General features: G+C 32.8%; 1 protein-coding gene across 10 annotated transcripts in view; it reads left to right on the forward strand.

Moving 5' to 3' along the window:
• TUT4 (terminal uridylyl transferase 4) overlaps window positions 1-17072 on the forward strand; it is a 132931-nt gene that overhangs the window by 87406 nt on the left and 28453 nt on the right. For all 10 annotated transcript variants that reach the window (XM_031465137.2, XM_031465136.2, XM_031465131.2 and 7 more), the window contains 7 exons: window positions 1488-1638; window positions 5229-5315; window positions 7345-7448; window positions 10308-10365; window positions 10456-10559; window positions 10863-10952; window positions 12803-12916. In XM_031465137.2, coding sequence (XP_031320997.2) covers window positions 1488-1638; window positions 5229-5315; window positions 7345-7448; window positions 10308-10365; window positions 10456-10559; window positions 10863-10952; window positions 12803-12916 — 708 coding nt within the window. The remainder of the gene's footprint in view (window positions 1-1487; window positions 1639-5228; window positions 5316-7344; window positions 7449-10307; window positions 10366-10455; window positions 10560-10862; window positions 10953-12802; window positions 12917-17072) is intronic.

A 17072-nucleotide genomic window follows, 5' to 3' on the forward strand; every position in this document is an offset into this window, starting at 1 on the left:
GGATCATCTGAACTTTAACTTGATAAATTATAAAAAATAAAATATCCCAACAAATAAAAAAATAAGCTACTTTGTTAACACAAAATAACTACTTTGTTGTTAAAAGAAAGTTTTAGCTAAGTCAAATTGCTTCAAGTGCAGTATACATAATTGAAATAGTATCAGCACCCAGAATAAAAAAAATTGTTATATAGGTCATGTGTAAATTAAGTAGAATACAAAAATAAACTCAGAAAGTCATCCAGTTTTATTGTTTTATTAATAATTATTAATTGACAAGCTTTAAATTCTTTAACCTAATTACTAAACTGTGTTTCTCCATCCTTTGTAAGGATACTTCTGTCTCATTTTGTTTAGGTTGTAGTATTTGGGGCATATGGACTATTAGATAAAATAAATGGCAAATTTTTAGAAAAGCCTCTTAATAATTTAACTACAGTTTACATTTCTTATACTTTATACTTTTTTCTTGGAACCTTATCTTATGGTAACGATTTCTCCAATATTAGTTCTCTCTCTAGTTATCTGTAACACTTTCCTAGAATTTTCTGATAAATATGTCCTTTTTCTCAAGCTTTGAAAAGTTGATAGAAATTTCCGTGGTACTGTTTATTAGCCCACAGCATAGCATTCCCACAAGTAGAGGTTTCTGTGTGTATTTCGCATCAGAGTTCATGGCTAGGTAAATGTCTAGGCTAACCCTGGAGAAGGAAGCTAACTTCCTAGGCATCTTACAATAAAGAAAATAGTAGTGCTCTTCCTTAAACATATTTGTTTTTTTCAACTAGTTGGACTGAATTTTTACTGTTTTGGCTACCTGTCTGGTAGTCCATTGAAATACATTTAAAATGGTGTTACAGGGTTTGAAAGTTTAAGTTTGTGGCTTTTGCATATAAGTTGTTCCTTGTATGAAGTGGGAATGGGTTTGAAAGTTAAATTTGTGGCTGTTGCATAAGAAATATTTCTTGTATGAAGCTGATTTATTTTTAGAGTTCAGCCCTACAGTTTCGTTTTTTGAATACCATACTAATGTAATAAATTGAACCAACTAGCCAAGTGAGGGTTCTATAATTGACTCTGCAGATAGGAAATGTTTGGAGTGTAATGAAAGGTGCCACATGAAATTTCTTTATAATCTATTTTGTTAAAGATTAAAATGTGATGCATGCATTTCATTTTGGGAGCTGATCAAACTGTTTGAATTAACCTATACTCTCTGCATCTTTTGATATTTCCTTTATATTCCGTTTTCAGGTAAATCTAATCCTTGGTAATATTATTTTAGTGGGGAAGAAAGTGGTTGGCTCAAAATGTTTTTTATGTTTAATACTGAATTTCATTAACATGCCTTTTTTTTTTAAAACCTCTTGAAATCCAGGTTATCAGACTGAGTTAACATAAGAGATTCTTTTTATACTGCTTTATAAGTGATGATGAAGTCCCTCAATAGTTATTCAATTATTAGATTTTTAAAAACTTTTTTATAGCCGCCAACAATAGTATGCAGCATCTGCAAAAAGGATGGCCATTCAAAAAATGATTGCCCAGAGGATTTCAGGAAAATTGATCTAAAACCTCTACCACCAATGACAAATCGATTTCGAGAAATACTTGATTTAGTATGTAAAAGATGTTTTGGTAAGTCTTTTTTTACTAGAACTACTTACTGAGACTAGATTCTTTCTTAGATTTTGAGTATTTATTTTCTTATTAGAGAACAGTTTGCATACAATTTGTTTTGGTAGAGTTTTTTGAATAGTTTAGCAACCCAACCACAGATATTTATTAAATGCCCTCTGTGTGCAGGGCACTGTGATAAATTCCAGGGAGAATATAGAGTCCCTAGTATTGCTTTTAAGGAGCTTAGACTTTGGGTTTGTGCTAGTTAATATGGTAGCCACTAGCTTTATGTGCTAAATTTAAATTAACTCAATTTAAATTAACTAAACTAAACTAAAATAAAAAATTAAGTTCATCAGTTACACTAGTCACACCTCAAGTACTGAGTAGCTACATGTGGCTAGTGACTATTTCACTGGACTGTCTGGGTAGAGAACATTTCCACTGTTGCAATGATTTTGCATAGTGCTGCTCTAAATGGTTGTATAAGACATGTACGAAACTTACCATAATTGGAAGCAGAGCGTGTTACATGCTGTTGTAGTGGTAAACAAAATGCAGTTCAAACATAATTTTAACTTGGATAGATCAGAGGAATTGGAATTAATGATGTGGTATTTGAGATAGATCTTGAACTGCATTTTCAGATGTAGGAGATTATACATAAAAGCATAAAGTGTATAATTTGGAAGAATAATTGCCTTAGATTTGGTAGATGTAAGAAAGCCAGTAGAGGGAGATAAGGCTGTAAAGATTTTGGATAAAGCCTTACATACTTTGATTCAACAAACATTTATGGTGTACTTGGAATAAACCTTCACTCAGTAAACATTGTTAAATTGCTTGCTGAATGAAATAATGCCATTTGCAGCAAAAGGATGGGCCTAGAGATTGCCACACTAATTGAAGTAAGTCAGGCAAAGACAATTGTCTTATGATATCACTTATACGTGGAAACTAAAGTATAATACAGATGAACTTACTTACAGAAAGGAAACAGACTCACAGACATAGGAAACAAATTTGTGATTACCAAAGGGCAGGGTAGGGGGAGGGACAAATTAGGAGTTTGGGATTAGCAGACACAAACTACTATACATAAAACTGATAAACAACAAGGTTCTTCTATATAGCACAGGGAACTGTATTCAATATCTTGTAATAAACTATAATGGAAAAGACTATGATAAAGAATGTATTTGTGTATATATATCTATATATACAGATAGATATATCTGAATCACTTTGTTGTACACCAAAAACTAACACAACATTATAAATTAACTGCACTTCAATTTAAAAAAATTACTTGCTGTCTCCTAGGTAAGATAAAATTTCTGTCGTAACATTTAGTTCTATTGTAATCCCTCCCTTCTACCCTTTCCTAATTCCACCTCCTGCCAAGCAGCCACTTACCTGCTTTTTGTCATTGTAGATAGTTTGCATTTTTCTAGAGTTCTATATAAATAGAATCACATGGAATGTATGCTTTTTTTGGGGGGGGGGGATCCGGCTTCTTTCACTTAGCATAATTATTTTGAGGTTCTTCTGTGTTGTGGTGTGTATCAGTGGTTCATTTCTTTCTATTGCTGAGTTGTGTTCCATTGTGTGGCTGTACCACATTTAGTTTACCATTCACCTGTTGATGAAAATTAGATGAGTACCTAAATTTTGGTTATTACAAATAAATCTATTGTGCACATACATGTGTGGGTCTGGGTATGGACATATGCTTAAACTTCTCTTGGGTAAAATACCTAGTAGCTGAATAGCTGAACTATGGCACATTTTTTTCTTAGCAACTTTATTAAAATATAATTTACTATATTTGTTTTTATTGAGTCATTTATTTATCTCAGTATGGACTCATAGATATTTTATACTTTGAATTATAATTCAGTACTATTTTTTGTTGCTTAAATTGTTCCAGTTTTAGATATTGGGAGCTCTTTTCGTTTGGTTCCGATGACCCTTTGATATACTCCTATCAATGTGAGGGGTCTTTTTGGGTTTCTTTTTGTTAGTGTTGTTAGTTGTTCATTTGTATTTTAGCACTTTCTTACTTTCTGGCACTGCAAGATGCTCCAGGCTCATCTTATAAATTTCTGCCCCAGTCCTAGAGTTAGACATTTCTCCAAAGAGCCCTGGTTCCTTTTATTGGAGAACAGTATTAGAAACCAAGATCTGGGTGCTAGGGTGATTGTTATTACTGGGTGATGGTGTGTCTGGGTCCTCTCTGAGGAAAAAGTTTATGTATATATGTTAACTCTTGTATATACACATATCTATAAATATTTCCATTTGTGACCATCTTATCTATATTAAACTAAACATGATTCTGTACTGATGTTTCCAACTGTAATACATTAGTTGCCACATGGCTCTTTCTAACCTCTTCTTTCTGCTTAATGTAAATTTTCTACTCTAGCAGTGAGAAACCTGACTCCCACCGTGTGCCAGCCCTTTATTTAATTGTTCCATTTCAGTATACTTGTGTAGAATGATCAGAACTGTTATCCTGTACCCCTGTAGGAAACAACTTTATCAATTAGAGCATCGTGCGTATATGTCGTTCCTTTAACCCTTAGTCTTACAGACGCCACTCCTTTTCAAACTTACTTAGATTAGCACCTTTTCCCCCACTCCCTTGAATGAAGTTTTCTTATACATTTATAATGCAGTTAGATTCTTTTCTTACAGTCTGCATTCCATCCTGAGATTCCCTGACCTCCTAGATTTTTTTTTTTAATTTATGTACTATAAAGTTGACTGTTAGTACTACAGAGTTCCCTGGGTTTTGACAGGTGTGTCGTATCATATTACAATTAGAGTATCATGCAGAATAGTTTCTCCACTCTTAAAAAAAGAAAGTCCTGTATTTCAGCTATCCACCTTGCAACCACTGATGCTACATTTGTTTTTCAAAAGCTGAGTATTAATTTAATTCATTACAGTAAATTACTTCTTTGTTCCTATTAGCATATTGACTCCTAGGGACGAGTCTGGAGGAGGTGATAGGGGAAAATAAGACTATTCTTAAGGAATGTATGGTCTTATTTGGAAAAATAATATGACTATAAATGAAATACCTAGAAAACTGAAAGAACATTATAAACTAAATTGGCAGGTGATTTGGAGAACTAAGGAAATTCATTTAAGGAAAGGTCATTAAATGCTGTGTTTGGGCAAAGCAGCTTACAGGGAAGATATGAATCTTGACCAGGCATTTGGGGGAACTGTTAGGTTTGAATGAGTTAGGTACCTAGCATAACAGTATGAGAGTAGTCTTAAAAAGAGGGAAAGAACAAGTATGTACATGGGAGAGAGTGGATTGTCTGAAGAAAGCAATATTAAATAATTTGTAGAAGTGAATATATTTTGTAGCTATTTCATAGGGAAGATGATCATGTGAAGTGTACATAGATCTATAACATTATTTTTCTGCTCTCTCTTTGCTCCTTCCTTCCCCAGTAACGTTTGTGATTTTAACGTCAAAGAAGTCAACAAATAATGAAGAAAAGTAAAGTTTTTAGAGTAAAAAATTGAAGATATTTTCAGATTCTATTTTGCTTACTTTTCTTTTTCCTTTTTTTTTTTTTTTAACTTAGATGAATTATCACCACCTTTCTCTGAACAGCACAACAGGGAACAGATTTTAATTGGCTTGGAAAAGTTTATTCAAAAAGAATATGATGGTATGTCATATGATGAAAATTGGTTTCTTTTGTTATTATAGTCACCTGGTCTGAGACTGATTGATTGATTGTTTGATGTGGAGGGAGGTAATTAGGTTTACTTATTTATTCATTCTTAGAGGAGGTACTGGGGATTGAACCCAGGACCTCATGCATGCTAAGCATGCACTCTATCACTTGAGCTATACCCTCCCCTCCATTCATTTATTTTAAAAATGTTTATGGAATGTTATGTGTTAAGTACTATTCTAGAAACTGGGGATACAGTGCTAAGAAGAGAGGTGAAACCTGCTCTCGTGAAACTTATATTAAGAGGGGTGACAGTCAGCTAACGAGTGAGTAACGTAATATCAGGAAATAATAAATACTGTTAAAGTACAGGAGTTAAAAGGATATTGGTGAGGTGTTATGGTAGTTCTCTCTGATAAGGTGATATTTGAGCAGAGCCATGAATAATATGGAGTAAGTTATTATGAATATCCAAGGAGAGAACATTCTAGAGGGAAGGAATAGCAAATACAAATACCCTATGACTGATTATGTTTGACATGTTTGAAGGCCATCCAGGAAGTTAATGTGGCTAGAGTAGAGTGTACAAGGTAGACTAATAGGAAGATGAGGTCAGAGGAGTAACCTAGAGTTTGGATCATTAGAGTCTTAATAGATATTGATAGAAGGACTTTGAACTTTATTTTGAATATCTGATGAGAAGCTTCTGAAGGGTTTTAACACAAAAATGACATGATCTAAGAGAATAGAGTAAGAATAGAAGCAAGCAGAACATTTATTTAAGAGTCTGTTGCATGAGTTCAGATGAGACATAATAGTGATTTGGAAGAGTAGATATGAAGTGGTCAGATAGGATACATTTTGAATGTAGAGTCAACAGGATTTGCTGATGCATTACATGTTAGATGTGAGAAAAAGGAGTCAAAGATGGTTTCAAGATTTTCCCGTCACTAATTGGGTGGTGTTATTTAACTGAGATGGCAAAAATAGCAGAAAGGAGCAGGTTTTGGGCATGGGGGTGAGGAATTAAGAGTTTTGTGGCCAAATGTTTTAGAAAAGGATAAAAAGTTATTTATTTTAAAAGATGATCTTTTATCTTTTCATTTTAAATTATATTTGCTAATATATAAGATGTTGACCAAATCTAAGTTCCTTTTATATTAAACCCATGCACATTTTTATTTACTGATAAATGTAGCTTCTTTTATGTCTCCCAGTTGTCACTGATTTCAAGTAGGTCATCAGAACTAAATCAGAAGTTTAAGTTTTGAAAATACAGAGTTTGTCTAAATGTGTAGTCTGCAAGAATTAATAGGAAGACTAATCCAATCTTACTAAGCCACACCTTGTTTGAAGTAGTACCTGTTGTTGAGTGACACTAATAAGCATGAAGGAACAGCACTATCATAATTTATATCAAATGAACTAATTTCTCACTTTTAGAGGAGAATTAATTCTGTGTGCTAAGGTAATATTTGTGAAACTACTTGAATTGTGCCCTGAAAAAACTAGTTTATTTCTGAGAAGTATGTCTCTAAATATTGATCTTAAGTATTGGTATTGAAGTTGGTAATGAATAAAAGTAGATGAGCCTATAAGATAGTTAAGTTGGAGGAAACTAAAGGACTTGGTGATTCTTTGGATATGGAAGTTGAGAGAGAGATGTTAAGAACCACATGTATATTTCTGACTTGGGCAACTGAGTAGCTGATGGTATTTGCTGAGAAATGGGGATTATAGGAATAATAGTAGGTTTGAGGTGGAGTTGATAGTTTTCACTTGTTGCATTTATGATGTCTATGGAAAAAATGGAAAATGCTGTTAGATACTTGGGTATGGGAACTTGGGCAGAAGATCTGGACTTTAGGTGAGTGGAAAGTTCTCAGTATATCTGCCAATGGTAAGTAATTTAAGCCATGGAATTGGATAAGATCATCCTGTGGTAAGCCATTAGTAGTTGATGGAAGACTCCCCTTTCCTGTTAATTATAAAACTTTTGACTTCTGTTTTCCTTGCTTAGAAAAGGCAAGATTGTGCTTATTTGGCTCTTCTAAGAATGGATTTGGATTTCGTGATAGTGATCTGGATATTTGCATGACCTTGGAGGGCCATGAAAATGCAGAGGTAAGAGTTAGTGTTTGGAAAGGGATGTGGAAGTTATTTTATTCCAATGATGAATTTGTTTTTAATTTTGTATGTAGAATTGATAAAAATTTATTATGTCATCCTTCATATAAATATATTAACAATAGCAGTGTATGAAATGTAAAAGCATTACCATTATCATTTAGAGGACATTAAAATATTTAAGTAAGTAAATTTACTGCTTAGTAATTTTTAAATTCAAAAACTATGTCCCTGAGAGTTACAAGTGCTTTTTAATGAATTTTTGGAGCAGTTAATATACCACAGAGTTGGAATTTTTTGATTAGAACTGACGAGAAGCTGTTGCTTCAGTTTGGTAGTAAACATTGATCTTACTTACTCTGTCTTTTCATATCCCTTCCATTAGGTGATGTCTTTGTATCACTAAAGATAGAAAATAAAGGTGGACATTTATATATAAAAGGGTTGTGTTCTACAAGTTAATTATAATTTGGGGGAACTCAAAACACATTTTTTTTCTATAGAAGCAATGTTATAAATGATGTGTTCTAGGATAGCTTTTAGAAACTCATTGTGGGTGGGGAGGGGAACTAACATTTGAGTCCCCAGTATACACTTTTACATACATTATCTCATTTCACTCTTACAACCACCTTCGAGGTAGATAATTTCCCCCATTTTTCAGATGAGGAAACTGAGGCTTTGAGAGATAAACTGACTTCACACAGCTAGTAAATGTTGGAGCCGGGATTCGTACCCAGGTCTGTCTGACTCCAGAGTTCATGCTCTTTCAATTGTATCTCACTGCTTCTCTGTAATTTATTTAACCCATAATGTAGTTGAAATATAGTACTAATTGTACTTTAGAACCTAACCACTACTTTCTGAAATTAAAATCTTTCTGAGTTCCACCGTGAGATGCCAGGAGCAAACCTTCCCCCAGAGCAGTCTCAGCAGTGAGAGAGGATACTTGTTTTCCTTCTTTGTATACCAGGCCTCAACAGTGGGAGTGAGAGTGTCCAAGCTTCCGTAAAGAAAAGGACTGAATGGACAGGGAAGAAGTGTCTCAGGCCTTCCTAGCAGCAACTAGAAAAGGAGGGTACCCCTGTAGTTGCTCATTTCTTTACCAACATAGTTGTTGGTATTTATGTTTCAGAATCAGGGACTGCTTGCAAGATTGGGGTGAGGCCAAGCTTCTGGCATCTGTAGTGGTGTCAGTATAGCCTCTGTTGTATTATACAAGAATTCAGAAGAATGTACCTATGTGTTTCTGAAATAGTTTTTCCAAAAGGTGTTTTTTAAATCATTAGAAACAAAGTAAAGATGGCAGTAACACCTGGTAGATCTTTATTTCTGGCCTAAGAAACTGCTTCTGGTGTTAATTAACATCTTGTTCTGTGAAGAAACTGGAAAGTTGTAAATTTTTTAGTTCTCTTTAACTGACTTCTACTCCGTACCATCTACTTCAAGAGTCTTCCACTTTCTATTCTGAAGGTTAGGGATTGAGGAAATAGGAAACAGTTTTTACCCAGGAAGAAAGCTACGGTTTTAGATATCTTCTATGTAAAATTTAATAATCATACTTCTAATCACTAAGGGTTTGTGTACTATATAAAATTCATATTAGAAAGTCAAAACAATGAAAAAGAATAAACTATTTCCAGATGAACCATAATTGAAACTTTAATTTAGCATAAATTCTATCCTTGCATAATAAAGAGAAAAATAAACCTCTTTTATTTTATTATATTTATTATTATTTTATTAATTTATTAGTAATAAATTATTCCTTTGAAATCCCCAGTTTAAGCTGCAATGGCCACTGCTCTTTTGTAGCTGAAAAGAGCATGTTGGGGATATGCAAAAGTTATTTTAGTAGTAAATGTGGGCATTGATGTATATACCTTTCATCTTAATCCAGTTAATTTATGCCATTATTTTCTATTTCTTAGATTATGGTTATTGTTACCATATCAACTCTGCTGTCTAGCTTTTAAATAACCAATACATTTAAATTTGCAGAGCTAAGAGGTTTTTTTGAAGAAGTAGGTGCTGGTAATAGGATTCTTTTTCTTTTCCTCATCAACATAATAATAATAAATAGCTCACAAACTTAAAGTGCTTACTTTGTACAAAGTATGCTGCTGAATGCTTTACATAAGTGTCTCATGTAATCTTTCCAACTACTTTATAGGATAGGAATTTATGATTAAATTGATTTTATAGAAAAGTATTATGAGGCTCAGAGGGATTAAGGATCTAGTCAAAGGCACACAGCTATTCAGTCCTTAGTTTAAGATTTAAATCCAGGTTTGTCTAAATTCAGAGCCTATGTTCTTAATCACTATACTGTTTGCCCTCACCAAACCCACTCTATAGTTGTTCATTCATGTATTGAAAATATTATTCTCTTTTGTGCTTCTCAAACTTTAATGTGGATGTGAATTACCTGGGGATCTTGTTAACAGGCTGATTATGATTTAGCAGACTAGAACTGGGGCTGAGATTTCTGCATTTCTCTCAAGTTTCCAGGTGTTGCTGATACTGCAGGTCTATGGACCACCTTCTTTGACTAGCAAGGTTATATAAACCTTCTGGCTGGAGATTTTATTTTTTATTTTTTAAACTTTGGTGGAGGGAGGTAATCAGGTTTATTTGTTTGTGTATTTATTTGTTTATTTTAATGAAGGTACTGGGAATTGAACCCTGGACCTTATGCATGCTAGGCATGCACTCTACCACTGAGCTATACCTTCCCCACTCTGGCTGGAGATTTTAAATGCTAGTTTTAAATATCTAGATTAAAATAGAATTTGCAACAAGGCCGAATTGAGTCAGACAAACTTTAATTTATTATTTATTTTTCTTGTTTTTTAGAAATTAAATTGTAAGGAAATAATTGAAAATTTGGCGAAAATTCTTAAGAGACATCCAGGTATGAACTTCTAATTACAGCTTTAAAACAACAGAAAATATTTTTTAGTTTTATGAAAATTATTTAAACTAGTGAATTTTTTTTAATCAGGTTTAAGAAACATTTTGCCTATAACTACTGCCAAAGTGCCTATAGTAAAATTTGAACACAGACGAAGTGGTTTAGAAGGCGATATCAGTTTATATAATACATTGGTAAGTTTCACTTTCTGTAAGGATCCAGATATGTTTACACTTGTCATTTTAAAAGTTTACAGATCAATGACTATACCTTTTTGTTTAAAACTTGCAACTGTGAGCAGTACAGGGATAAAATATTTTATCAATAATCATAACTTTTTCTTCAGATTGAAGATTATATTTTGACTCATTTACTGGTATTTTAAGTTTTACATGTATATGTATATTCTATTTGGAGTTTATTATATCTTTTTATCTGATCTGTAAGTTTAATTTTAATAAATTTGAAATGCTTTCAAATATGTAATTATTTTTCAGGCTCAGCATAACACAAGAATGCTAGCTACATATGCAGCTATTGATCCTAGAGTACAGTACTTGGGATACACTATGAAAGTGTTTGCTAAGGTATTTATGAAAAAGTTAATGATCTGCTTTGTTATAGTACTCATGATATTAAAGTGAAACATACTGATAAATCAGACTTGCAGAAAATATTTTCTCGGTTTTGTTTACCTGAGCTTTTAAAAAGAAATAGTCAATATTAAATCGTTGAAATTTATACCTATTAGAGTACAGTAATTCTTATTTTTTTCCTTTGTGTACTCTCTTCTCATGGGTAACAGTAGTAAATTTCTCATAGTAAAATTTCTCAGTGCAGTAATGATTTTCAACCCCAGGCATAGGATTTGGCATACCATCCTGGTTAAGAATCCCTAGGTTAAGAAATCTGGTATTTAGGTTTAGTGATTAATTTTTCTGGCCAAGAAAAGAAAACAGTACCAAGAAAACTTTGTTTCCCTATTAAATAATAGTAAAATACTGAATTCTGGATTTTTTTGGTTTTTTGCTAAGTGTGTAGACTCCATGAGAGTGGAGGCTTCTGTATCTTTAGTCCACTATAGTGCTGCTTTATGGTAGCTGTTTAGTAAATAGTTAATTTTGTGAATGCTTTGGTAGAAGGGTTTTATTAGGGAAATGACTTGTTTACATTTTCATTTCATAAAGCCCACTCTTCCAACGAGGAGACATATACTTTTAGATAGTTCTATACATGTCTTTATGACAGAAGTCATCTTATAAAAGGAAGGCATCCAGCCATCATATTTGATACAATTTGGTCTTCTAGACTCACCTCACAAAATAAGTCCAACATGACAGTTTGGTACTGCCGTGGAGTTTTGATAATGAAAGCAAGTGGTTCATGTCAGAGAACTCATTCTTCTCCCTTTATATAATATCAGCTAAAGCCTCACTCAGGGGAAGTCTCTGAGAATTCTTTTAGGGTTTTATTTTTAATTAAAAAATTTTTTTGAGTAGTCAACATATTCATGTGGTTCAATATTTAAAAGGTCTGATGGAGTTTATGGCAGAAAATCTCCCTGCCACATCTATCTCCTAGCCAACTAGTACCTCTTGTTGGAAGCAACCAGTGTTACATGTTCCTCTGTAGCCTTCTAGAAATATATTATTCCAGTACAAGAAAATAACATGAATTTCCTACCTCCTTTTTATTATAGGTATAAACATACTGAAAAAATTGTTTTGTACTTTGATTTTTTTAACTGAGCAATAGATTATTAAAGATTATTACCTATTAATATAATAAGAATTTCCTTGTCCCTTTTTAGTGGCTGCATACTATTCTACTGTGTGGGTAGGGATCCGTTTTTTAAACCTGTATTTTATTTTATTTTATTTTATTTTATTTTATTTTATTTTATTTTATTTTATTTTATTTTATTTTATTTTATGTTATTTTATGTTATTTTATGTTGTTTTATGTTATTTTATGTTATTTATTTTATTTTATTTTATTTTTTTAGGTTCCACATATGAGCAATCTCATATGGTATTAAACCTGTACTTTATTAATGAGCTTTTTAAGTTCTTTCTGATTTTTTGCTATTAAGATAGTGCTACAATAAAAATCTTTTTATTTAGTCATTTCACATATTTTTTGGCATATTTGGACAATGAATTCTTAGCATAGAATTGCTACATTAAAGGAAATGTGCTTTTGTAATTTTGATATTGCCAAATTATTCTTCATAAAGTTTATGTTAATCTTTAATCTAACTTATGATGTATAATGGATAAGAGTGCCTGTTTACCCATACCCTCTGTAATAGTTCGTTATTGAACTTCTGACTATTTAACAGTTTGATGGGTTTAAAAAGTGGTGTCTCAGAGTGGTCAGTATTTTTTCATGGAATGAGATTCTGAAGTTTTGTTTTCAATCATTATGTTTTTTTTAGCGATGTGACATTGGAGATGCTTCCAGGGGAAGTTTATCTTCATATGCTTATATCCTTATGGTGCTGTACTTCCTGCAGCAGAGAAAACCACCTGTTATCCCAGTTCTACAAGAGGTAGGTGTTTAAGAGGACTATAAAGGCATTTCCTGTGAAAACAACAGATCTAAATACAATAAATCTTGCTCAGTTCATGAGATCATGAAGGATTTTTCCATCAAGGATATCCTAAGTTTTCTTCTTCCATTAATGATATAATCAAACAAGGAACTTTTTAAAAAAAAGTTTATTATGGGACAGTATATACTACCAAAAGTATATTAGATGAGTAGAACTGTTGAATATGTTTTGCAGCATTTTTGTATTTCACAGTCTTACTATGCTGCCAGTGATTATGAAATTTGTAGCCATTCATATTATAGTCTCTTGGCTGCAAATACATAAGTTCTTTTCAGAATATTCTCCCCACTCCTGCTTGGCAATGAAGTTTGATTTATTCCTGTGTATTTGATCAAGTTTTTGAATTTGGTTGAGGGAAAAAAACACAAGGAAATTCTTCCTTATCTCTGTACTGTCATGTTAATTGCATTAAGCATAAGAATGTACATCAAAAGAAACAGATTATACTCATATTTACTTGGATTTGGTGACTCATAGAGTCCCTTTTTGTTGGCAATTTATACTCTCTAAAGTAGGTACAAAGGAGTTCTTACTCATCCATCTGTTCCTCCTCATTCTTGGCACAAACTGGATTTACAAGCACTGGGATGGATCAAGTTCTAATTTCTTAGAAGGGTGGTTATTTTGAGGTAGACAAGAAGCATCAGAATTGTTTGGAAAATCACATATTCTGATTTCACATAAACTGATAGTCTTGGCAAAGAAGAATATCACAAAATAGCCATATGGTGCATGTCAGATGGCCTTAGTAAGTTTTAAGAAGTTCTAATGATTTTCTGTGATTTTTGCAGCATTTCCTCCCCTCTTTTAAATAACAGTTGGAGAGAAATAAATTTAAATATCCTTTCCTATTAGAAACTTTTAAGTTGCTTGAATGTATGTTGAGTGATGTTTGTTTTTTTAACAAGGTTGTTCACCATAGGATATTCAAAATTTAGCAGGGATTAATTAAGCCTGCCAAGGCCAGGATTATTCTCTGTATTAGTCTAATTGTTGTTAAGGCTTTAAATTTGGGGATCTTATGCATAATTACTCTAGTAATATTATAGCAGTCATTTGCTATAATTTGCTCTGACTTTGACAAAATAATATGATTAACTCAAGTGGAACACAAATTTTGTTTCCATTGGGTTTGTCTCTGTTCTCTCATTATGTTACCTATGTATAAGGAACCATTGAGGCAGCATGATATAATGGAAAGAGCAGGCAGAACATGGTTTTGGAGCTAGAGATAACTGGTCTGAATCCTTATTTTTGACATGTTGCCTTCAACAAGCTGCCTGACTGCCACTAGTCTGAATTTTATCATCAGTAAAAATGTAATAATGGTAGTAGTATTTCAGCATTGATACAAGGAGCAGAGACATTGAATGCCTTTGAATATAGTAGATGCTAAAGTGGGAGTTCATAAATGGTGATTGCTTGTATTATTACTTTTATTATTATTATTATTAACAGCTTTATTAATATTGTTATTGGAAAAATTCAGGTAGGATTGCTGTAGTCAAATTGAAGAACTGTTCCATTATCTGCTTAACAGACAGTGATTGGTGAAATGAGAGACAGTCCATGAAATATTTTCCATCATAATGAGCTCTGATTGTGGGGGGCTTTGTGATACATAGGAGCTGATGATATATGGATTTTTGCTTCTGGCCTTTTTTGCTTTTCATATGGGACCCCATTGTTCATTACTCTGGCATCATTTAAGTATTGATCATTGGCATCGATCAACTTTTAAGGGTAAGGATATGTTTAATGAAGCTGATGATCTTTGACTCCATTTGTAATTCAATCTAGACTTTAAGTGACTGGGTAATAAGTAAGGCTCTGCCAAGAGTGTCTTCATGGTCAACAATATAGAGATCTTTAGGTCAAAAGGAGCTTTCTTAAGCAGAATAATTTTGCTGTATTCTATCAAGCCATCATACATAGAAGTAAATTGTCACAAAATTAATACTAAGAGAAGGTTAAGGAGTGTTAGTCATACTTGATATTATGAACTTCTGTGTTTTCTTACCTTATATCAGCTTAAAAATTACAGTTGACTGGATGAATCTTGAGAGCACTATGCTGAGTGAAATAAACCAGTCACAAAAGGACAAATACTATGTGATTCTACTTATATGAGGTACCTCGGGTAGTCAGATTCATAGAAACAGAAAGTAAAATGGTGGTTGCTAGAGGCTGGAGGGAGAGAGGAATGGAGAATTATTGTTTAATAGGTTCAGAGTTTTGAGTTTTACAAGACACAAGATGAGAAGAATTCTGTGGATGGACGGTGATGGTGGTAATACAACAATGTGAATGTATCTAATGCCATTGAACTGTACACTTGAAAATGATTTAAGATGGTAGACTTTATGTTTATGTGTATTTTACCACAACTGAAAAATTATAATTTTGTAGATATGAAAATACTACAACAGAATAAGAAAGTAAATATGGAAATATATAGGGTCACTCCTTGCACAAGTATGATTGACTTGTTTGGTGAGGTTTTAGAAGGAAGACTTGAGTGCTTGGAGGATTATTGGTGTTGAGATAAAGGAAAGAGAGAAACAGAAAGAGAAAGAAAATGTGTGTGTTAGAGAAAGAGAGGATAGTGTTAGTGTTTCTAAAGGCTGAAACAGAGTAGAAAGTGAAGCACTGTGAAAAACGGAAGTTCATAAAAATAGGTGACAGATCAGTGATTAAATGCCCTCCAAATCCCACAGGTCCAGTTTACTGTGTTACTGTAGCCAACATAATTGGGTTTGGATCTTGGTTGTTACTCCAAAGTAAGAATTCTGTTAAAATAATCAAGGTCTCAAGAAGCAGCTTATATAATAGCATCTTAATCTATGAGGGCAAAATGTATTATTTGGCCTCTTTAAAACCTTCTCTATTTTATTTTTGAGGGCAGCAGCCCATATTTTTTATTTTAGATATTAATATCTGTAATTATGGGTTTTCCTTTTTTTGTTTTATGGAATGTTAGAATTTATGCTAGATAATTCTTGGTAACCATATTTGTTTGTTATATGTAAATATTAAAAAGCCAAGTATTAGCTTAAGTCCTTAGAAACCTGGTCTTTATGTAAATATGCTTACAGAGAAAATATATTCATTCAATAAACATATTAACTATTCTCTATATGGCAGGCTTTGATGTAATAGGAATTTGGGCTCCAGAGATAAGCTATAGTCCTTGCCCACAAGGAACTTAAACCAAAGAATGAAATTAGAGGGGTAGACATGTAGTTAATTTTATAAATCACTGTCTCGTTTAAATGGAAGAAGCCTTAGGGACCACCTTGTCTAGTGGTTTTAAAGTGTATTTTGGTAAGCTCTAGGAGCTCATTATTTGTGAGAAGTGGAGGAGGGAAAAGATAGGGCGTGTGTTCTCTGCTCAGGCTTTTATGACAGTACTTCTGTTTTTATCTGTTTTACATATTAAGATTCCTTAAAGTTTACATTTTAGGAAGGGGTTCTACAGCTTAAAAGAAAAATAAAATTTGAAAAAAACTGACCTAATTAATCTAATCTCTCATTTTCATTGGGAAAACCGAGGTTTTAGAAGAATTATCTTGTGCAGAATCACTACTTGGTGGGACTGACTATAAATGAGGTCTACTGATTCTGAACCTAGTCCACCTTTTTACTTTATTGCATCTCTTTAAAACTCTTATAGAAAATAAGTCTCAAAATTGTAGAGATCATTTGTGCCAGTACAGTCATCTTATGGAATACTTTTCTTTTAGTAAAGTAGCATCACTTTCCCTTCTTTCCTTAGGCCAGTGAATTACTACTCATAATTAATCATAAAGATTTTACAATCTTTATCAAGATGTCAGGGAAAGCTACTTAATTTTCTATTTTAAAAAATCAAATCAATGTCTTGGGCCTTTTCAGCCTTGTATGATACAGGTAACTGATTAAAGGTATTAGAGCCCTTCCCCAAAACAAACAGCTTCATTAATTTCCTTTAAGAAGATGTACAGTCAGTAAGTATTATCTTTTACATATTTATGCATTTGTGATCCTTTGTTGAAAATGTCAGTTTTATTTTTCTTTAGTTTTACTTCATTAATCTTGGGCTGGATGTGTTTTG

This window comes from Camelus dromedarius, chromosome 14, assembly GCF_036321535.1.
Source record: "Camelus dromedarius isolate mCamDro1 chromosome 14, mCamDro1.pat, whole genome shotgun sequence".
Lineage (NCBI taxonomy): Eukaryota > Metazoa > Chordata > Mammalia > Artiodactyla > Camelidae > Camelus > Camelus dromedarius.